This window comes from Lissotriton vulgaris, chromosome 3_1 (genome assembly GCF_964263255.1).
Source record: "Lissotriton vulgaris chromosome 3_1, aLisVul1.2, whole genome shotgun sequence".
In the NCBI taxonomy this organism is placed as follows: domain Eukaryota; kingdom Metazoa; phylum Chordata; class Amphibia; order Caudata; family Salamandridae; genus Lissotriton; species Lissotriton vulgaris.
This window is the reverse complement of record NC_141689.1, coordinates 1,883,253,570-1,883,276,140: the sequence shown is the minus strand read 5'-3', so window position 1 is coordinate 1,883,276,140 and position 22,571 is coordinate 1,883,253,570. Positions and strand designations below refer to the sequence as shown.

Below are 22,571 nucleotides of genomic sequence, written 5' to 3'. Positions count from 1 at the left end.
GCTATATAAAACCTTATAAATGAATAAATAAATCCCTGTGTTGGAGGAGTGTTGTGCCAGACCCAAACCCCACCGTCACTCCTCATTCTGCTACAAAAGATACATGAATATAAGTATTGTTATACTCAACCGCTCCTTATTTTGCCGACCTCCGGCCGGTATCCCAGCCCTTTACACACACGTAGTATAGCTAGTATCTCTTTAGAATCTGTTGGTCTCAATGGGGCCACCTAAATGACTCCTCGGGTCGAGTTGCAATGTACCTGAATAAGCTGTCCCAGTCTCCCATACCCCAGGAAAAGTCCCCCCCATCCAAGATCACCAATGTGGACCCTGCTGGACAGTTTACGAGCTACTCCTAGTGGGATGGTCTTTGTCTCCATGATTGGGATCCTGCCGCTTCTGTGGTTTCCCTGCTGGCAACTCTCACCAGTCTGAGTTGTCTCGGTCGCCCACTCGCCGCCATCCTTGCAGCCAGTCCAGGACTTCTAGCGGCAGGGTGAAGAACCAACTTTTGCCTTCTGCCTCTACTCTCAAGTTTCGCTGGGAACAACATGGCATATTTAAACTCCCTCTCTCTGAGGGTTATTTTAAACCTCTAGAAAGGTTCGCCTTTGCCTCTACCTTGGAGATGAAGTCCGGGAAGAATGTTATTGTGCAGTTTTCATACTTAAGAGGCCGCGCACTATGTGCAGTTTGAAGAATAATGTCCTGGTCTCTACAGTTAAACACCAGAGCCAGGATGGGTCGGGGGTGCGTCCGGCTTAGTCCTCCCCCCTGGCACACGATGCACCCACTCTATGGAGAAATGATTGGAGAGGTTCTTGGGTTGTAGATGCTTCATGACCAGGTTCTCCACAAGGAAATCCGCGATGGGTCCCTTGGATAATGGAGTAAACCCAGATCAGTTGACTGGGGGTGAGTGCTTGCAATGTTCAACACTGTATCCATCATCCCCTTAGGTTTTGCTTTGTTCGACCCTAAGTTGGCAGGGTATGCCCAGACATGGGTCCCTTGCTCACTTTGCCACTGGATTCAAGCAAGCCTGGCTGATTAGCCAGAAACCAGTCCCAGGATGCTTGTTTCCGGTCCAGGGAAGACCTGGCTTGGCAGTTCGGGCTGGACTGTTCCCATGAGGCACAGGGTCAGACTGATTTGCATATGGCCATGTCTGAACTGGGGTGGCGGAGTGAGCTAAAGAATGATGATGGATTAAGCCCAGATCAGTTGACTGGGGGTGAGTGCTTGCAATTTTCAACACTCCGTCCATCATCCCCTTTTTTTTGTTTTGTGTCCGGGACTAGGCCTAGAGTTGCATCCCCCTCCTTTTTGACCCTGGAGTCCATTTTTCTGAAGTCTGACCTGCAGTAGGGATATGTTTATGGAGACTGAGTCTAGGCGCCCCTCCAAGGAGGTGCAAGCACTGGTAATAGACCCCATTAGATCATGCATCGTGGAGGATTCCTGCTCGGTCAGCTTCTGCTGTCCTATTATACTAAGCTTGATTGCGTTGTCCCTCCATCCTGAACTTTATGCCATGAGAATTTGTCTAGCTTGAGCCACGTCTGCCTTTATTAATCGACATTATTACGACCGGGGTAGCTAACGCCTAAGCTGGTGTGTATACGGTTGGGGTACTCAACGCCACCTACTGGGAGAACCCCAGGTGGCCTATCGGTGTTCCTCTTCAAATAACCTTGTTGCCCCCAGAGTGCTTGCCTGCAATGCTGCAGTGTTATAGCAATCTAGTGCAGCCTAACTGGGGTGGCAATTTTGGGCCTTCCTGTGCTAGGCTGCATCTCAAGTGCAACTTAAAGTCAGGATGGCTCCCTCACGTAGATGGAATGTCTTTATAGTGCTTTGGTTGTATAGGCGTTCCATAGGATCTCCGGTCGAACGCACAACCGGCCACACTGCGTTATTCTGGTTGCCCCGCGCACACCCCACTGGGTGACAGTTGGTCCTGTGCTTCCACTGGGGAGGGGGGGTGCTATATCACTGGGATCTTACTTGCCAGTAGCGCCCTTCTCGGGAGTCCACACCTCGGCTGCCCATTTCAGAGCCCCATTTGCCACCATTCACTACTCCGATAAGGAGTGTGCCACTTCCGTACATCTGGGTCTGCTGACTCAAGGTCAGGCTCGCGTCCACTTCACACTGCAGCTTCTTTGCTCTCCCAGGCCAATAGTGTTGCGGGCTCCCGGTAGCACTGACAGCCGCCGTTGATCACTCTGAGCCGCATCGCCAGGCTCCAAACATCACGGCTGCCCGATGCAGGTCTTGTGCAGATGGATTACTTCAGGATATTTATGGAGCAGCGACGGTAGAGGCCGGAGCCGAGCTAGTGTGTGACCATCTTTTCCGGCTGTTCGCCACGCTCTCCCACCCAGGATCCGGAAAGGTTTTCATAGCAATACCCCAATCTGGCACAGCTCAAACAATGGGTGACTTCTCCAACTCACGTAAAAGGTCATCTCTTAGATCTAGTGTGCACTAACTTTCCCATCAAGGCGTTAAGCTTAGAAAAGGTAACATGGTCGGATCACGATCTTGTTAGATTTTCTTGGGAGGTGGAAAACGGAGGTAGATCTGCTCTTGCACCGCCCGTTAGCCACCCCCAGAAGATCAACTTGGTTGCGTTCGGCCAGGAGCTATTTAAAACCCGCCCGAAGCTTACCCCTAAGATGGATGAGGCGGTTAACGATTTTAACGGGTGGGTGTTGCAGGCAGCTAATGAGTCTACTAGACATGCCACTGTATCTCGGTCCCGGCACATCCCTTCTCAACCCTGGTTCTCTCCTGCGCTGAGGGAGTTGAAACTGGGGTGTAAAAAGTTGGAGCTATCTTGGAGGCGTGGGTACAGCTCAGACGCAAAGGCCGCCTTGTGCTCATCCCAAAAAAAACTACTATGCCGCAATTAAAATAGCTAAAGGGAACTACTATGCAGGGAGAGTTGCTAAAGCGGAAAATAACAGTAGAGAAATCTTCTCTATTGTCAAAAGTTTTGTTTCCCCGGCTGCTGAAACTACCATACTCCCGTCTTCCGGGCAATGGTGCGAGGATTTGTCCAACTTCTTCATAAATAAAATAGTAAAAATTCAGCAGGATTTGCTTTCCGCACTACCGGCGGATAGCTCAGGGGATGGCCTCCCTATCCTGCCATGCCATTGTGTAACTCAGCAGCTCACAAAATTTTCGCTGGTTGCGGAGGATGATGTCATGCCTCTTCTTCAGTCCCTTAAATCGGGCTCCCCCTCCGACCCCTGCCCTGCCACTTTCGGAAGTGGCCAGTATTGTCTGCAGTGATGTCACTCAGATAGTGAATCTTTCCCTATCCTCAGCAGAGGTCCCCGCAAAGTGGAAGCAGGCTAAGCTTCTGCCGCTTCTGAAGAAACCAGGGCTAGATGCTACTGTTCCCGGAAAATATCGTCCCATTTCCCTTTTGCCAGCATTGGCCAAAACATGCGAGAAAGTGGCCTTTCACCAATTGGAGAGCTTTGTGGAGACCTCCAATGCCCTACATCCAGCCCAGTCAGGCTTTAGGGCGGCCTACAGCACGGAGACGGCTCTGGTAGAGATGGCGGAGTAGATTCAGGAGTGTCTGGACGGGGGCGGCAGAGCGGTCCTGATTTTGTTGGACCTCTCTGCCGCGTTCGATACCGTCCCCTACGAGCTCCTCCTTGCCAGGCTATCCGCAATTGGCATCGGCGGCAATGTCCTGGCCTGGCTGTCCTCATTTCTCTCAGACAGGACACAACAGGTCTGGATGCCACCCTATGCCTCTGAGCCTAAATCACTTCTTACCGGGGTCCCACAGGGATCTACCCTTAGTCCACTACTTTTCAATATCTACATTACCCACCTGGTTTATCTAGCGGAACAGTACGGGGCTAAGATTATAGGGTATGCTGATGACACGCAGCTGCTCTTCACTTGGCCGGATGATCATCTGGACACTACAACGGTCCAGTTATGCTTGTCTTCAGTTTTTCGCTGGTTAACTTTGGCTCAGCTAAAATGTAATGAGGATAAATCGGAGGTCCTCTTTTATGGCTTCTTCCTCCCCTAACTTCAAAAATTCGCTGTGGCCCCCGAATATTCCCAGTCCCAAGGTGATGGGTGGCCCTGCCAAAAATCTTGGTATATGGTTTGGGAAGGATTTAAGATTTGAGGACCACATAAAGAAATTATCCGGGACATGCTTTGCTACTCTAAGAATGCTTCGAAGATTTTTTCCATTGCTTCCTAGAGAGGCTAGGGAGACTGTCGCTCGAGCACTTATTCTAGCAAGGCTGGATTATGCGAACGCCCTGTTTAGCAGCATTGCCGCTTACCTGGTTAAGCGTCTGTTGGTTATTCAGAATGCCGCCGTCCGTCTCCTATTTAATGTTCCGAGATGGAAGAGCGTTCGCTCTCATATGTCTAGCCTTCATTGGCTGCCAGTGCCACAGCGCATCCTTTTTAAATCCTTAGTGCTCTCATTTAGAGCCACCCCTGATCAAGGACTTGTCTATCTGAAGAAGAGATTTACTCTCTATGCTCCCACAAGAGCGCTTAGATCGGCCTCCTTGTTTAAAATGACCCTCCCTCGCTTTAAGCAAACCAGACTAGGAGGCCAGTCCATTGCAGTAGTGGCAGCCCGAGCCTGGAATGCCCTTCCCTTTCATTTGCGCTCCTCAGTGTGTAGCCCAGTTCGAGAGAAACCTGAAAACCCATCTTTTTAGGAGTGTGACATAAGCTGCCTCTTGTTTGTTTCTCCTCTGCTCTTTCCCATCGCGCCAGGATACTCCCAAGTAACAGAGCGCGTTATAAAACGATTTATACATACATATACATACGCGCCAGTAGGTGGTGTCAGTAGACTCTGCGTGATGTCCTAGGGGTCGTGTTTGTCGTCCTGACGTTAACATCGTCAATATAACCGCCACTCCGACACGCTGTCAGTACTTTTCATGACATTCCAACCCAGAAGTGCGGAACCATGAAGGACTGGCAGCCGGGTGGTAAAAAAAAAAGGCAACTAGGTCCCTGAAACGAAAAAGCCCTCAACACTAGAACCAATCCGCTGTACGGGGAGGATGGGTGGGTCAGTAAGGAATCTGCAATTAGATCATGTCTCTACCAAATAAGGAGTTACTGAAGGTGAGTAACTTGTCCATCTGATACAGACATCTAGCAGCAGATTCCTTAACTTTGAGCAGACACCCAAGCAATGCCATTCCAAGAGGAGGGACTGCAGAAATGTCTAGACCAGGAAGTCCTGCAAAACAGAGAGACTTAACAGGCCTTCTCTTCAAACCTGGGAATCCAGGCAGTTGTGTCTGGTAAACGTGTGCAGCAGTGCCCACATGACCGCTTGGCAGATATCTGAAATGGAAACACCACACTGGAGAGCTGTGGTGGCCTCTTTTGCCCTGGTGGAATGGGCTTCAAGCCCTTCAGGAAGATCTTTCTTGGCTAAGGTGTAATAGATTTTGATACAGAGAATAACCCAGCAGGATATAGTCTCTTTTGGACAGCAGGCTCTTTCTTTGCACCCCGGTTCCCTTTAAAGAGTTGGTCATCAACCTAGAACTCTTTTGTTCGCTCGAGGTAGAACAATACCTATGTTTTGGGGTCCAGACGATGGAGACACTCCTCTTCTTTGGAAGGGTGTGAAGGTGCATCGAAAGTGGGTAGAGTAACTGACTGCCCCATATGGAATGGTGTCACCACTTTCGGTAGAAAAGATGCCCTTGTGCAGAAAACCACTTTATCAGCAAGATAGTCCGGTAAGGAGGCTCTGATTACATTACCTGCAGTTTCTTCACCCTCCTGGCAGAAGTTATAGCCACTAAGAAGGCAGTTTTGATGGCGAGCAGCCGTAGAGGGCATTTGTGCAGTGGCTCGAACAGTGCACACATCAGAAAGATGAGAACCCAATTAAGGACCCACTGTGGTATAATAAAGGGAGATGAGGGCTAAACCCTTCAAGAATCTGCACCAGTGGGGATTTGAAAAGAGGAGGCTGATCAAGCAGCCGAAGTAAAGAGGAAAGGGCAGAAAGATAGCCCTTCATGGTGCCCAGAGCAGAGCCCTGCTGGACCAAGGAAGGTATGAACAGGAGGATATCAGATTAAGATGTAGATAGAGTTAATAGACCGTTCTGTACAATATTTGCTAAATTTGGACCATCAGCAGGTGTATAAAGACTTTGTGGAGTGACGTCTGGCTGCCAGAATAACCGGACAGACTTCGGGGGGGGAAGGTCGAAAGCTGTCAGCTGTTGCCGCTTAAACTCCACGCAAGGAGGCGGAGAGAGGACAGGTTCGGGTGGAGAACCCTCCCCTGCTGCTGCAACATGAGATCTTCCCGAAGGGGCACCCTGATCGAAAGATCAATGCTCAATCCAAAAGCTCAGGATACTAGAATCTCCGTGCAGAGCCACAAGAATGACTTGTGCCACTCCTGATCTTCTTGAGCACTCTGGGTAGGAGTGACATGGGTGTAAAGGCATACAGGAGGCCGGAGCACCACTCATGATGAAGAGTTGAAGAGTGAGAGCTGCCTTGGAAACTCCAGCGCACAAAACAAACATTGTGCGTTCTCTAAGCAAGGCTCTCCCCACCGCTGAAAGCGTCCTTGCGCCACTTCCGGATGGAGACGCCACTTGTTATCTGCTAGGCACTTTCAGCTGAGTTTGTCCACTCTGGCGTTCAGAGAACCGGCCAGATGCTGAACCAACAGGGTAATACCCTGCTGTTCCAGCAAAGTCTGGAGACGCAAAGCTTCTTGACACAGGGTCCACGACTGCACCCTGCCTTGAGAGTTGCAGTATCACATGGCACGTGTTGTCTGTGAGCATCTGAACAAGCCTCCCCTTGATGGATGGCAAGAAGGCTTTTAGTGCCAGCCGGATCGCCTGAAGCACCAGCAGGTTTATATAGAGCCGGGCCTCCACTGGAGACCAGAATCCCTTGATCTCCATCTCTCCAAGATGGCGGCCGCATCCCAGAAAGGACGCATCTGTCACTACTGTGAGGTCTGGATAGGGAAGGGCGAGGGGTCTGCCTCTGACCCAATCAGGGTCCGATAGCCACCACTGCAGGTCTTTCGAAGTGCTCTCCGAGATCTGCACCTGGGAGGTGAGATTTCCAAGGTGCCGCGCCAATGGAACTTCAGGTCCCACTGCGGAGCCTGCATGAGCCATCTGGCATGGCCCACAAGCAGGATGCAAGAGACCATGAGGCCCGACAGCCTCAGTCATTATCCCCGAAATCCAGGATAGAGGCTGAAATATTGGTATTATAGCCTGAATAGCCTGTACTCGAAGCTCGGGAGGATAAGCCGAAACTGCACCATGTCCAGAACTGCTCCAATGAAGGAGAGTGTCTGAGAGGGAGTTAGGTAAGACTTCGACATGTTGATAGTTAAACCAGTGAATGCAAGAGGTGCACCATAGTCTGAGATGGGAGACGACTACTTGGGTGAGCCCACCTTCAACAGCCAGTCGTCGAGATAGGGAAAGAATGGATCCCCTGATCTCCGCAAATGAGCTGCGACCACTTCCATCACTTTGGTGAACTCCAGCAGGGCCCTGGTGAGGCCAAAGGGGAGCACAGCAAACAAAGTGCTCCGGGCCCACTGTAAAGCACAGGTAACTACGATCGGCCGGCAGGACAGGATTGTGGAAATAGGTGTCCTGCAAGTCTAATGCTAAGATCCAGTCTCTCTAGTCTAGGGCAGACAGTACCAGAGTCGGTGAGCATTCTGAATTTCTCCTTCTTGAGGAAGTAGTTGAGGGCTCTGAGGTCGAGGATAGAACAGAGGCCTCAGTCCTTCTTTGGAACCCAGAAATAACGGGAATAGCAACCCCAGCCTATTTCGGGCCGGGGAACCCTCTCTATAGCTCCCTTGGCCAAGAGAGCCTGAACTTCCTCACGGAGTAGTGCAAGATAATTATCCGTTAACCGATCATGAGTTGGAAGCATAGATGGAAGGGTAGTCTTGAAGGGGAGGGAGTATCCCCATCAGACGATCTGCAACACCTATCTGGCCGACGTGATGTTGCACCAGTGGTGCAGGTAACGGCGTACCCTTCCACCCACTGGACACTCCTGCCCCGAAAGTTCCAGACTAGGAAGGCTTTGTGGTGGAGGAGGGGATTGTGGCTTGGCTCGACTTGTGGTCTCCTGACCCTCGAGGACAGGATGAACCGTGGCCACAGCCATGCAGAGGTTGTTGAACTTGTGGAACCCGCTGGCTGGAAAAGATCAGTGTGGTTGGAAGCCACTTCCGTAGCCACAAAAGGAGCTAAAACAGACGCAGGCCGGGGTGTAGTACTGAGGTCCAAGGATTTGGCCATAGCCCATGAATCCTTGAAGCGCTCAGACGCTGCATCAGCCTAGTCTCCCAAGAGACGTGAGCCATCAAAAGGCATGTCCATAAGGTTTGCCTGGACATCCCCCGTAAAGGCAGACATCCTGATGGCCACTGTTGAAATCGTTCGGCCCAGCGAGTCACTCGTGTCTGAGCCGCAGCAACCTCCACTGCATCTCTCCCGTCTTATAATGCTTGGAAGAGCAGGATCTGCCTCCTCCGACGAGACCCTAGGCAGCATCTGCACAACAGTATCCCCTATAGAATTGGTGTAACGGCCCAAAAGGCATGCAGTGTTCGAAGCCAATGCAACGCTGGAGGAAGAGAAAATGTTCTTCCCAAAGGTCTCCAGCCATTTAGATTCCCTGTCCAGAGGGGCGGAAGGGAATGCACCAAAGGAAGAGTACCATTGGGTTGGGTAACAATAAACATCTGTTATTCAGAGCCAAGAGACCTCTTCGGGGTGAACGTGCGCTTTACAAATACACGTTATGTAAGTGGATGCCTGCACCACCAAGCTTTGGCGGGGGAGGGGTGGGCAGTGATGAAAATTGGGTCGCCTGGTGCAGGGCTACGGCGGCGGGCAATCATTCAATTCACAGGAGCTCCGGTACTCCGAATAACGTCCATTAAGGCTTTGCTAAAAGCCAGCAAGGGTTCCGATGAGGAGACACCAGGCTGCAGGACCTGAATGTCTTCACAGCCACTGTAGGAAGCTGCACGTTCAGGACCTCCACAGCCCTACACACCACTATAGCAAACAACGTATCCTCCTCAGTAGGCAGGTTAGGGAGAGACAGCATGCCAAAATCTAGGGAGGTGTCTAGGCCACTGGCATCCCCAGTTCCTCATACCAGTCCATGTCCTGGGCCTTCGGGATTTCCAAGGAATCCTGCTCCCCCTCCCAATCCTCTTGATCCAACCCTATACCTTCAGAGAGGGGCTAGATGGAATGAAGCTGTACGGTTCTGTTAGCGCCGGCCTTGGTGGATGCCAGACTGGCTCTGTATTGTTTGGTACGCGGGTAGGTGATGCGGCGCAGGAAACCTCGGCGTCTAATGTGGCGCTGGGATTGTCTCTGTGGAGGTGCCCGCTCCACGGAACGGGGCCTAGAATGCTGAGGCCACTCTGTCTCGGCAGATGATGGACGGTGCTAAGTCAGAGCATGATTCGACTACTTGTGCTTCTTGTGGTGCCTCTTACGTGTTGACTTTGACGAAGAGGACTTTGAGCCCCCAGAGCTATGCTTGGACCTTCCTCATGACTGAGAGCAGGACTGGGAGCGAGATTGATGAGGTCGTGAACAGCTTCAGGGAAAACTCCCTCAAGCCTTCGGCACCACAGCCCCGTAATCAGAACAGGACTCTGTCATGGTCATGATCCAAGCAGCAGAGAAACACAAGGTGGGGGTCATTTACCAACCTGGCACAGTGACTGGCCCTGCATGGCTTGAACCCGAATTCGTCGTACTGGACATCCTAACACACAAAAAGGAATCAACAAAAGGTAAAACAATCTCGGTGAAAAAGTGACGGGGTAGCTCTCTTCAACGGATCGAAGCTGCTGGTGTGTAAAGAAAAGAACTGGCGTCAGCAAACCAGAGTGTCGGTATACTGACGACAAGGACGCCACAACCATGACGAACAAGACCAACACCACTTACCAGCCCGGGTACAGCTATTAAAAATCTTCCTGATCCAGCCTGATGCCTAGAAGTTCAAAGGTAAGAAATCTGTGACTAGATGTCTCTATTGGATAATTTTTTTTACAAGAATTGGATTATGTTCTAAATGTTGAGCGCAGAAGACAAAGGGCAGAAAGGAGTCACCATGCCAGGTGACACTGGGACAGGCAGTACAGAATCATATCTATGGTTCATACTGAAGGTTTCCAGGATGAGAGGCCCTTAGCCTTCCCTCGCTGGCTTATCAGTGCAGCTCACCTTGTGATTCATGAATAGCAGACCTTGCTATTTTTTTTAATAAAGAAGTTGACTTTCCAAACTGGCATTCAAGAATGTTCCATCTCAAACACGAAATAGGCCTTATTTTCTAATCGTCTAGAATTAGATTAGAGATTAGAAGTTGCAAAACGAGTTGGGGATTTGCTGTAGAATAATAAAAGCAATCATGTTAAAATTGTATTTATTATTCACGCTGTTGGTACCTGTTGCTGCCATATTAGTTGCCTTCATTGTAGTTAGAATTCAAACTGTGTGCATTAGAGAATGATTTTGAAAATTATTGAAAATGTATCCATTAGGTTCTAGTTTTCATGCAATCTTAACCCCTTCCTCTAGCACCACTGACCCCCTTTTATTTTTAACCCCTTCGAAGCTAATGACGAGCTGGGCTCGTCATGGCGCTTACCTGCCGTGCGCGGATGACAAGGCCAGCTCGTCATGAAATAAAGTAAAACAGCAATTCCCAGCACAGGAGGGGAAAACGCCTAGCAGCCATGTGGTTAAACAAGAAGTAAAAGAGTTGAAGCCTACAAAGCAGGGCTGCCTTTATCACTAAATTGTACTGAAGTAAAAAAAACGGTAAAGCACTAGCAGGCTGGACCTCCCTTTTCCTCCACGGGCCAGAACGACAGCAAGTTGTACAAAATTCCCTTTATTGTCAAAAATAATCTGTAAATGTACATACCTTAACTCAACGTCCTTTATTCAGGTAATTGTAATGTTATTCATGTACTGCATACAGTTTGTTTTTACAAAAAAGTAGTTTATTTTCAGATATTTATTTTTTCACAAACATTATCTGTTAATATATTGTCTCCACCTACAAAGTTGAAATAATATGAATACTGTACAAGGCAGATCGTTCAGCAATGGTGCCACTAAGTTAATACAAGGACAAAGTCTTTTGTTCCCTGAAAGGAAAGAGCTTTTAAGTACTACATGTATGGTCAAAGGATATTGAACTTTAATGACACTCAGCGTGCACATGAGTTTTGCTGCAGAAACAATGCCAACCTTTGCATATCAAACAATGGAGGAGAGACTTCTGGGTTTTATAATTACATGTTTTGCCGGATGAATCATATATTCCTTTAGCAGGATGTTCGCTGTACATTTATATACAACATCAGTCGGCTAGAGCACAGCAGTGTCATGCTATCATTCAAAATAAAGATGCCATAATTCCTAACAATCCCAAGGCATCTAGAACGCAATATATTGCTTTGAAAATGCAGAACATTTCAGATACTGACTGGCTATATGATTTTTTTTTTATCTTGGGAGTGGGGGGAGGGGGGTTGTGGAGGAGGAGAGTAGAGAGGCAGGTTCATGAAATAGTATACATCTATTTATATAACTTATTTTACATTTAAGGAAGCAGACCACGTTATCATAAATATACAGACCAGTATATAACATTAAAGAACAAGAATGTGAACGGGAAGAGAGCTCTGGCATAAAGATCAATCCGCTTGGCTTCTGACGGAATGACTGGCTTGGCAGGAGGTGGCTTCTTGGCATTCTTTGCTTGTGATTTCCCCAATCCATTGAGTACCTCTATGGGTTTTCCGTAACAGTCATAGTTTGACAATTCAAAATCACGAGGTAAGCTTCCAACAATGCTGAAGTCATTTGTTCTCAGGTCAGATTTGGAAGTGCAAACTTTTTTGCATCTGTTTTCAGCCACCTGAGAGATAGAAATTAAAGAATTATACAGAACACAAGCGGAAAGGGAAAACAAACGACCTTGTGGTAAAATATGTTAATTGCGAAAGAAGTCTGAAATAACGTTTGGATAAAGAACTTCTAAGGTATCAAAAATAGCTGTAAAATAATTTCACATTTTCAAAATAAAATTACATTATCATACGTCAAACAGTGACAATAGCAGCTTTACATAAAAGAGGCATGAGTAAACACAGCTCAGTTTAGATTAACATAGCAGAATTAATGCAATTTAAATGCGTAACAGAAATAATGCCGTTCACCTTCATGGACTGTTCTTTACTTCAGTTAATGCAATGTTATGTTAAATACCCTCTCAAGCACTTATGCCGGTAGACGTCACAGCACATTTTTAATCTATACTACTATTATAAAGAGAGAACACAAACCTTTGAGCCAGGTAAACTCGAAAAGTACACCATCAATCAAAACACCCAAGACATCTTTGAAAACCTCAGGGCAAGCAGAAGGACATAGGCTATTAAAAAAAATATATATACGTTGTTTAAAAAATTTCGAAATAAAAATAAAGTAGTCCCTAGCAAGTAGCGCCGGCCGCGACGTCTGCGTGATGACATCATTTGCGTTTGCGCTCCCTGGCAACACTTCCGGAAATGGCGCCGAAGATCGTGACCTGCCGGGAGGACTGCCGCGGCCCTGCTTGCTGCTGTGCGAAGTGGCGGCCTGTGCGGGTGGGGTGCCTGGAGAGTGGCGGCCTGTGCGGACGGGGCACCTGGAGAGTGGCGGCCTGTGCGGGCGGGGCGCCTGGAGCGGGACCGGCGGCTGAGGTAAGGATCTCTGGGACACGGGCGGGAGGGGTCCGGGCGGGAGGGGGCGGGAGGGGGCCAGGGGCAGAAGTGCACGCAAGCATCAAATACTGCCCCCAGCCCCTTTCTGCCCCAGGCAACGCTGGGGCGGGCTGCTAGTATATATTAAAACAGAACGCAAATCTGAACAATCCAGATTTGCGTTCTGATTAAATATATTAACAAAAATTTTTACCAAACTCGAGTTATTTAAAAAAAAAAAAATTTTTTATTGGTTTGAGGAAAAATCAGCCTGAAGACGCAGATGTATAAATAAATCAGGCTGTATTTAAAATATATTGAGATAATTCAACTTCTCAATTAAACAAATTAAGTTGCTATACGTTATACTCCTCAAACCATTTCAAAAGTAGCTCCAGGTAGTTTAAGTGATAAATCACCCTGCAATATTGACTTGGTGTAGATAACCAGCATGCACAGGTCTCCAGATTATTTTTTTTTAAACGGCGAGTGTCCTTTGACAACTTTTGCAGGAATAATGTTATTCTCTAGTTGATAAATGTATGGAAACGTATTCCGCCACTGATCTGAAACTGGTGGGTTATTTAGTGACACATAATCAAGCGGCAACAATTACAACACATAGCCCAGGAGACTCTTCTGCTGCCTGTACATGTAAATCTCACATCACAGTTGGAGTATTAATTATTACTTACGGTCACATATTTTGAACCATCTTATTTGGAATATTCTAACAAAACTTCTGTTGACAGTCTGAGAACATGTGTAGATCTCTAACATCCTCTAGTTCACACCTTGTGCTGTTAGAATTCACCCTTCCTTTCCATTTAAAAACTGTGAAGGAGTGTAACATAGTTATTGATTATTTTGAAATGATGAAGTTTGTCGTTTTAGGCACCTTATGATCCTGATGAATGGAACTTAAAATCTCTTCTTTAGAGGTTAAGCTATCCATATCACTGCTCCAGCGTGATGCAAGTGCTTCTAGACCATTGTTCAATGTGTTTAAAATACTGTATATTTTTTTCGAATCACAATTTCTGCATACCTTTCAAAACATATGTACAATACTGGGATAAACTCTGCGTTAAGTTAACTAGGTTAAGTGAGATTTAAATATGTCCAGATCTATAAAGATACTTTAAAAAACTCCGTCAGAGGAAATCCATACTCATTTAGCAACTCTTGGTAAGAGTAAAAAATAACATTATTATACAAATTGCCTATAACCTTAATCTCCTAGCGGCCCACGTTTTACAGCAAAGGTCTTCACAGATTTCGGGAGAGATTTATTATACCATTAAGGGCTGTATACCGTAATTGGGGTAATACCTAGCAGCTTTCGTAAATAGCTGATCTCACAAAGCATCTACCGATTTGATTAACCAAACAGAAATTATATATCTAGGGAGATAAAACTCATGTAGAAGATGATACTAGTGAGGATATGCTTCTTTTATAAGTTCAAGTTTATTGAAACCAAGCAAAATAGGAGAATATAACAGTGCATCCAAAGGGTAAAAAACAATATATGTAGAAAGAACTGGGCATAAAGCAAATATATAGTAAAATGGAATCAATAAACACTTATTCTAAGTCAAAGAAAAAAGACAAGTTCAAAAAACAGAAGCAAGGTATACATTGTATGCATAAAAGCTATATATATCTCAAGTGAAAATAAAGTAAAAGCAATAACATACATCTGGCAAAGGTACAAAAGAAAGGATCTTGAAAAAGACACAAGTGGAAAATTCAAGGAGGTTTGCAGACTTCATCAGAGCCAGCAACGGGATTTGTAATGGCGGTGGAACTGGAAGGGGAACAAGTGAGATATGCTTCTGCCCCCATAAATGCCCAAGAGTAAAACAGAACATAAGGTAGAGTCAAACCCTCTTTTCCAAAGGAAATTTAACAAATAGGATTGCCGGTCTGCTCTTCTTATAGCCCCGTATAAAACTATTGATTACAGACTCAAATTTCTTAAAAAGGTAATTTAAAACGGGCAATGGAATTGAACAAAAAAGGAAATAGTCATCTTTACCAAACAAATCAGACTAGTATGTCACCTATGACAATTGTGCATCATTACAAGGGATTGCCTGTATGAAGTCTCAATGAATTAATCTTCATCCCTGAATACGTTGCCTCGCTGATACCCTTCCCAACATATAGTGTACTACCATGATTCAAGGTATCTGTGTTTTAGTAGAGTTGAAGTGCTACCCCAAAACCTTACCAAACTGAGAAGCCTAAAACTCTAATTGCACCCATTGTTCTATCCAAGGTGATTTTCAATAGCCACATCATCAGCATATGCAAAAACTTTCAACTTGTATCCATTGATTTAAACTAGCGCAATAGAGATTATCAATACATTTTTTTTAATAAGGTTCTAAATATATGGCAAATAATAAGAGGTGTATTGGGCATCCTTGGCCTGTTTCTCTAGTGACCTCAAAGGACAGTGATACACTGTCACTGATAATCCTAGCCTGTGGATTTTAGTAGAGCACTCCATCAGTGTAATGTAATGCATGCCAACCCCTCTCTTGCATACTGACATCAGGTAGAATCAAGAAATCTTATCAAATGCCTTTTCAGCACCTAAAAGAATCATGGCCACCTATTTCTGTTCAATTTGAACAAAATCAATAAAGTAATAGTAGTGTTAATATGTTCAGTAGTATCACATCGGGGTCTAAACCCATGCTAATGCTGGGATACCAACTGATCTATAGCTGTGGCTAATTGAGTTGCCAGAATTTTAGAAAAGGTCTTTGCATCGCCATTCATTAAAGCAATCTTCAGCTAGTTAACCTCTTTAGATAAAGACCAATAGATTTGCTGTTTTCTAGAATTCTGGGACTGTCATTCCAATATCAATACTGGTGAATACTTTATGTAATACTGGAACCAGTACTCTGCCACATATATTGTATCTTAGGTTAAGTTCTACAGATTTGTACAGCATATGAGGGTATCCTGGAGCTTAAGGCAGGGGCAGGTTGAGAGTTCTCTACTGTGGCCCTACTGTTGGTCAATTGTTTGTTGCCACTATAGATCTCATCAATGGTAAAGGGTTTATCCTGCTTGTTGGTGGTAGCATGCTTGAGGTTCTTATTGATTGAATTCAAACAGTTGGCACCTATACTATGTTGGAGCTCCTCATGTGTTTCTTTATATAGCTTCTAGTAATAAGCGTGAAATAAATAGGACTCTGGTATCTTTCACTAAATCACACTTGTCACTTACAGACATGATTGATTTTTCAGCCATTCTTTTGTTCTCCATGCCAATATACATCCTATACTCTCACAACATTCATGTGCCCAATTCTTTCTTAACATACACTGAGTATGCCATAAAGCAACTGAAACTTCCAAATAGAGTCAGGAGTTCTTCTGCTTAGTTACGTGACTGCTGCAAGTCTAATTTCTAATACTGCTATCCTGATCTGTCTTTTTTCCTCTAATATTAGGTATAGTTAATAATTAAACCCCACATATCGGTTTTTAGGGAGTCCTAGATGATAGTATGGGAGAATGCAGAGGCGCAACTAGAGCCAAATTTCGGGACGGGGGGGGGGGGGGGTGTGGGGGGGGCTGAACCTTTAATCAGTAGGCAGAGTGGGTGTTGCGCGCCTGGGAGAATGTGGTATTGCAGATGATCAATATGCTGCCTGCAATTACAATCAGCAACAGGACCGCTGTGTTAAAGCATTATTCTGAACCAGAAGTGGATAGGCATCCATGAGCATGTAATAATGTATCTGAATGAGCGGCAGACATGCTTTTATAACATTATTGGTCTATATATTATTGGTCTTGTGGAGAAGTGTGGCTCAATGATTAGAGCGGCAGACCCTGATGCAGAGGTCTAGCCCGGGACCAGGGTTCAATTCCCCGCCTCGGCGGGTCTTTGGCTCAAAATTCCACAGACCTGATAATTCTCGCCTCGGTGCCTATTCCAATCATGGAGTCCCACTCTGCAACTCTGGGCAATAGCTTGCTTAATCTCCACAACGGCCCCCACAACGCTAAGGATGCCTGGCCTCCACCTTGGGGGTGCCCAGGAGTGGACGCCTCACAGGGAAAGCCAGGATGGGTTCCACAGCGGTATTCGTACAAGCGCCTTGAGACCCTTGCAGGTGAGTAGTGCGCTATACAAGTATCAATTTACATTTTAGCTAGGCAAGAAGGTTTAGAACCTTTTACTCTCCAATCGTGACAGTGATTTCAAGTGACAAGCAATTCCTTCTAAAATTTGGTAAGGTGATGCAAGTTGCAGGTATCCTAGCTTGCCATATTCCATCGGTTATGTGGAGGTGGTGTGTGTCTGGACACATCATCATTGGAATTTCGTTGTTATCCATCTGTTCTACATCGTTTACCATTTGGCACTGCCACATAACTGTGTAGAAAGGTGGGTTGTTGATACTTTGTTTTATTCCGCAGTCAAAGACTGACATAGTTCTCTTCAAAACAACCAGGTTTACACCCCTTTTCTGAACCTTATATTTTCCTCAATGCCTCAAAATTCAGCCGTTAAGGAATTCCAGATTTTGGCCACTTTGACCAAGAATACAATCTCCCTATGGGTTTCTTATTTTAAGACAGTATGATGATGCGAGATGCAAGCCTAGAAAGTATGGTCCTGTTTTGTCTGTAGTGCTTTTATTTTATCTGTACGTGTAGAAGTCCTTTTCTGTGAAAGGTTCTGTAGGGATGAACATCAATTGTCTGCCTAATGGTATCCAGAGAAATGGTTGCCAAGACTAGAGTACTGTGTTCCCTGGGGCGAAATAGAAGAGACTATCTGCTGCATTATTATGGTCACAACAGTTACAAAAGCCTACATATTATATGGGGTGAAGGCGGCTACTGCAAGTCGCCTTGGAGTTCCGGGACCAAAAAGTCCCTCAGTCCTCTGCCTCGTCATATACTTATGTACAGAAGGGGGCACTGTATCTCAAAACAATAACACATCATAAAGGCCATACCCATGAAAATTATGCTGAAGTGACATTAATCTGTGGAACTTTAAAGTTGCAAAACAGTACTAAAAGGGAGCGTACCTCCACTTTTGTAATTTCTTGGTGGCAGAAGTAAACTACTTTGAACAACAAAGCTTTTGTCCTCTGATGAATGTACAAAAACAAACACAAGCATACATAGTTTAACATTTTGGGCCCTCAAAATAAGGTTAATGTAAATTCTGCTCGGTTCGCTGTAACGCTGGCAAATAATTAAACAATGCATGTTGATTTTCATAGAAATCTTGTCACAAGGCCAAATGCAATGCTCAACCGAGCCCAATTCCATCAATTGGTCATTAAAGGCAAGACATTTAGCCTTAAGCATGTTAAAAGATTGCACAGTTGTTGACTAACGGCCAATGTCGTATACAAATGAGCGTCTGAGGACAGAGTGGTACTGCAGGTCTCAAAAGTGGGATTGCTGAGCTCACAAGTCTCTAACCCAAGTAATCTAAAATGATGGTTAAAAGGTAAAACCGACTGGCTGAAATCCTTATGAATAAAATCTCCATTGCTGCTTAAGAAAGATGACATTTCGAAACATCAGGGTGCAGAAAACTGTCCACGCGAAGAGATGCTGTGCTAAGAAGGTAATTGACATTCATCCAAACTTTAAATTATTCTCTCGCGTTCTACGATACAATACAATTACCCCGTTTTTAGCAGTAAGGTGTCGTCAGCATAGCCCCACTACCTTTCATCCATAGACTACAAAATTAATTGCCAGCATGCAGCGATTTCACTCTGTAACTTGTAAATGTGCACAGGCATCTGTGTCAAATGGTCAGACCACATCTACATATTTACTAGTCCCTCAACACAAATCGTTTTTTTTTTGTTTTTTTTTTAATTTTGAGCAAAAACCCCCCAAACCTTTAGCATTTACAAGCTATTAACATCCATAGTGAAGAACGGGATGTAAGGACCAGAACATCCACTGTAAAGTCGTCAAATTGCCAATAGGCCTACAGATTGAGTAAATTAATGACGTTACTAGAGTCAGACAGTCTCCAACTCAAACCTGTTTTCTTGAAGTAACATTATAGAACAAATTACTAACCTTTGGTAACATTTCTTCCGGTCAATATGAGAGCTCCAGCAGATCAACTTATAAACCTGAGAGCCACAGACTGGCTCCAGAATTTATTTTTAGAAAAACAACGTGTCATTGGCGACACCTGGCACTACTAAGCAGGAGGACTCGGTTTGCATCCCTGACATCAGCTGTCTATTTTACCATGTCCCTACAAAGGCCGAGGACGTTCGGGTCACAACCAGAAATTATTCTTCTCTTGCGGGCATTTTGTGAGACAATATTACTAGAGTTGTGTCCTCACTTAAGAAATGTCAGCAACTTGTATTTCATTACTACACTTCCGACCGTCTTCCACAAGTTAGGATCTTCAATTGCCTACCAAAATGAATCATCTACACTAAATGGATGAGCTCTGTGGATATATTGACTGAGGCCCTTCCTGGCGTTCAACTAATACGATCGCCCATCTTCCATGGAATGGAATGGAAGGAATTGTCAGGAGGACGGAAGAAGGCAGGACAGGCAACGTAATTACATGTTGTTAGATCAGGCATCTTTTAGCGTGTTTCCCCTGGCTTTTTGCTTTCTGACCTCCCGGTTTTGACTCCGTTTTTGCTGGTTTTAGGTCTCTGCGCACTTTTTCACTGCTGTTCAGTTTTAAAGTGCAAGTGCTCCCGTTGTAAATTGCTTTATGGATTGGTGTTTCCATGATGGCCATATTTGGTTTACTAGTAAGTCCTTAGTAAAGTGCATTAACAGTGCCATGGCCTCTAAATCAAATGTTGCTAGTCAGCCTGCAGCACTGATTGTGCCACCCACCCAAGCAACCCTAAAAAGGGGTCTCAGACCTGCCACTGCAGTGTTTGCGCACAGTTTCTAACTGCCATGTTGACCTGGCAAGTGCACCCACTTGCCAGGCCCTAATCTTCTAATTTCTTACACATAACTCATCTCTAAGGTAGGCCCAAGGTACCCATGTGGGCAGGGTGCTGTGTATGGTAAAAGTAGGACATGTACTGGGTTATGTGACATGTCCTGGTGGTGAATTACACTGCATTTCGTTTTTTCACCACTGCAAGGCTATCTGTCCCATAGGATAGAACGGGAGTTAGTTATAACATCTTATAAGCCCATCTTCCCATTGGGACGAGATAGGAAGATAAAGGTTAGTATGCCTGAACTCAGAATGTAAAGATGCATCTTTTAATAACGATTTTTACATTCTATTTTTGAAAATACCACTTTTAGAAAGTAGGTATTTTCTTGCTTAGTCATCCTGTGTGCCTCTGCTAGTTTTGCGGCTTGACTGTCTGGCCTTGGAGTGACAGGGGCTGGGGATGAGCATTCACTGTAGACAGCCACTCTGTAGCTACCGGCGTGGAGATGGAGGACGCGAGATAGGCGCGGAAGAGATTCTGGAGACTGGCTAACGGCGGAAGGAGTAGTTTCTTTTCTGTAACTCTAGTTCTGTAGTAGGGGTATCTCGGTTATAGTCATAATCTAGTGAATAGTCCCGCCCATGTGCGTGGACCCTGGAGCAATCAAAAATAATCTCTTATGATGTCTTCTTTGCAGTCCTGCATAGGCACTTAAGAGAAAATCAAGACAAATAATGCAGCCTAACACTTCCAAGGCTACAAAGGCCACCACTTCATCTAAACAGTGAAAAGGAAAGCTAACAATGTCAGATTTTACAAATTTTACCAAGTTTCCTTCAAAGAGAAAACTCCCCTTCACCAAAATCCTTGAAGTGATGGAGATGAAGAATTGGACAGACAAGCCCCCATAGGCTGCCATTATGTGTCTGGAAAAGGGATACCGTGCCTTTAAGGAACTCTCCAGAGCTGCTCGGTATCCCAGGATGCACAGCCAAAGTCCTTTTACTTTCAGTTCTTTTTGAAGGTGTATGAAGCCAGGCCTGTAGCATACATTACAATACCATTTTCTCCACCGCGGAGGAGGGCGGGTGCTTATGACTATAACAGAGATACCCCTACTACAGAACTGGAGTTACAGAAAAGAAACTACTCCTTCTGTAGTAGGGGATCTCTGTGTATAGTCCTAATCTAGTGAATAGAATGGCAAGCCCATCCCAAACAACTAACCCGGCGGTGGAGAAAAGACAGACAACACCTCTATTGTGCAAATAGATTTCTCAATGAAGCCTGCCCAACCTGAGCATCTTCTCTGGCATCAGAGTCCAGACAGTAATGCTTAGCAAAGGTGTGGACCGACTTCCAAGTGGCAGCCCTGCAGATCTCTGTAATGGGAACATTACGAAGCAAAGCTGTTGTAGCTGCTTTGCCTCTGGTAGAATGAGCCTTAGGCTTACCCCCTAAGGCCTTGTTAGCCTTCTGATAACATAACTGGATACAGGACACAATCCACCTCGAGATGGACTGTTTCGAGGTGGCAAGACCAGTCCTGACCGACCCATAATTGACAAACCATTTGTCTGACCTACAAATGTCCTTGGTCTTATCCAAGTAAAATTTCAACACTCTCCTGACATCCAGGGAATGAATAGACCTCTCCGCTGGAGTAGAAGGGTTCTGAAAGATCGTAGGCAACGTTATAGTCTAATTGACATGGAAATCAGAAATCACCTTAGGAAGGAATTAGGGTGAGTACGCATCACAACCTTAGCAGTATGAAATACAGTATAAAGTTCTTGGAAACACAATGCCTGAATTTCACTCCCCCTGCGTGCCGATGTAATGGCCACAAGGAAGGCCGCCTTCCATGACAAGTGCTGCAGAGAAGCCTTATGGATAGGTTCAAAAGGCTCCTTCATCAACCGGGACAGCACCACATTCAGCTCCTATGATGGCGAAGGACGCCGAACAGGAGGAAACACTTTCTTCAATCCTTCCAAAAAATCTTTAATCACAGGGATCTGGAAGAAGGATGTCTGTGAAGGGCATTTCCTATATGCAGTTAATGCTGCGAGATGAACCTTAATCGAATGAAAATTAAGGCCAGATTGAGAAAAATGCAAAAGGAATGGAAGAATGACATCTTCCTTGCAGGTCGTCTGATCATAGTTCTTGGAAGTGCACCAGATGCAGAACCTCTTCCACTTGTAGGCATAGGCAGTCCTAGTGGAAGGTCGCTTAGCCTCCTTAAGTACATTCATGCAATCGTCCGGCAGATTCAGGTGTCCATATTGCACTCTCTCAGGAGCCATGCCGCCAAACTCAACGGTGAGAGGTTGGGGTGCACCATCTGTCCCCCGAACTTCGTGAGAAGGTCCGGCCGACACGGCAGCCGCAGGTGAGGTAGGAGAGTCCGGTGAAGCAGGTCTGTGAACCACCACTGTCAGGGCCACTCCAGAGCAATGAGGATCATCCACGCTCTGGACTGAGACAGCTTGATGAGCACCGCTGGAATCAGGGGAATGGATGGAAAAGCGTACAGAAAGCAGTTTGCCCAGCTGATCCATAGCGCGTTCCCCAGAGTCCCCGGTTGGTAATACCTGGAGGCGAAGTCTCGGCATTTTCTGTTTTCGGCGGTGGCGAACAGATCTACGTCCGGAGTGCCCCACCTGTCGAAGATGTTTCTTAGCACTTCGTCGTTCAGAACCCACTCGTGGTTTTCTTGTACCAGCCTGCTGAGTGCGTCCGCCTGCGCATTCTGCACACTTGGCAGATGGGTAGCCGTTATAGT

At 45.8% G+C, this 22,571-nt stretch overlaps 1 protein-coding gene across 2 annotated transcripts in view; it reads right to left on the bottom strand.

Annotated features, from left to right (window-relative positions):
• Positions 1-11,005: 11,005 nt before the first annotated feature.
• The window catches only part of GLRB (glycine receptor beta), a 202,013-nt gene continuing 190,447 nt past the window's right edge, over positions 11,006-22,571 (bottom strand). For both annotated transcript variants that reach the window (XM_086962344.1, XM_086962345.1), the window contains exon 10: positions 11,006-12,008. In XM_086962344.1, the coding sequence (XP_086818470.1) occupies positions 11,712-12,008 (297 nt within the window). In that variant the 3' untranslated portion in view covers positions 11,006-11,711. The remainder of the gene's footprint in view (positions 12,009-22,571) is intronic.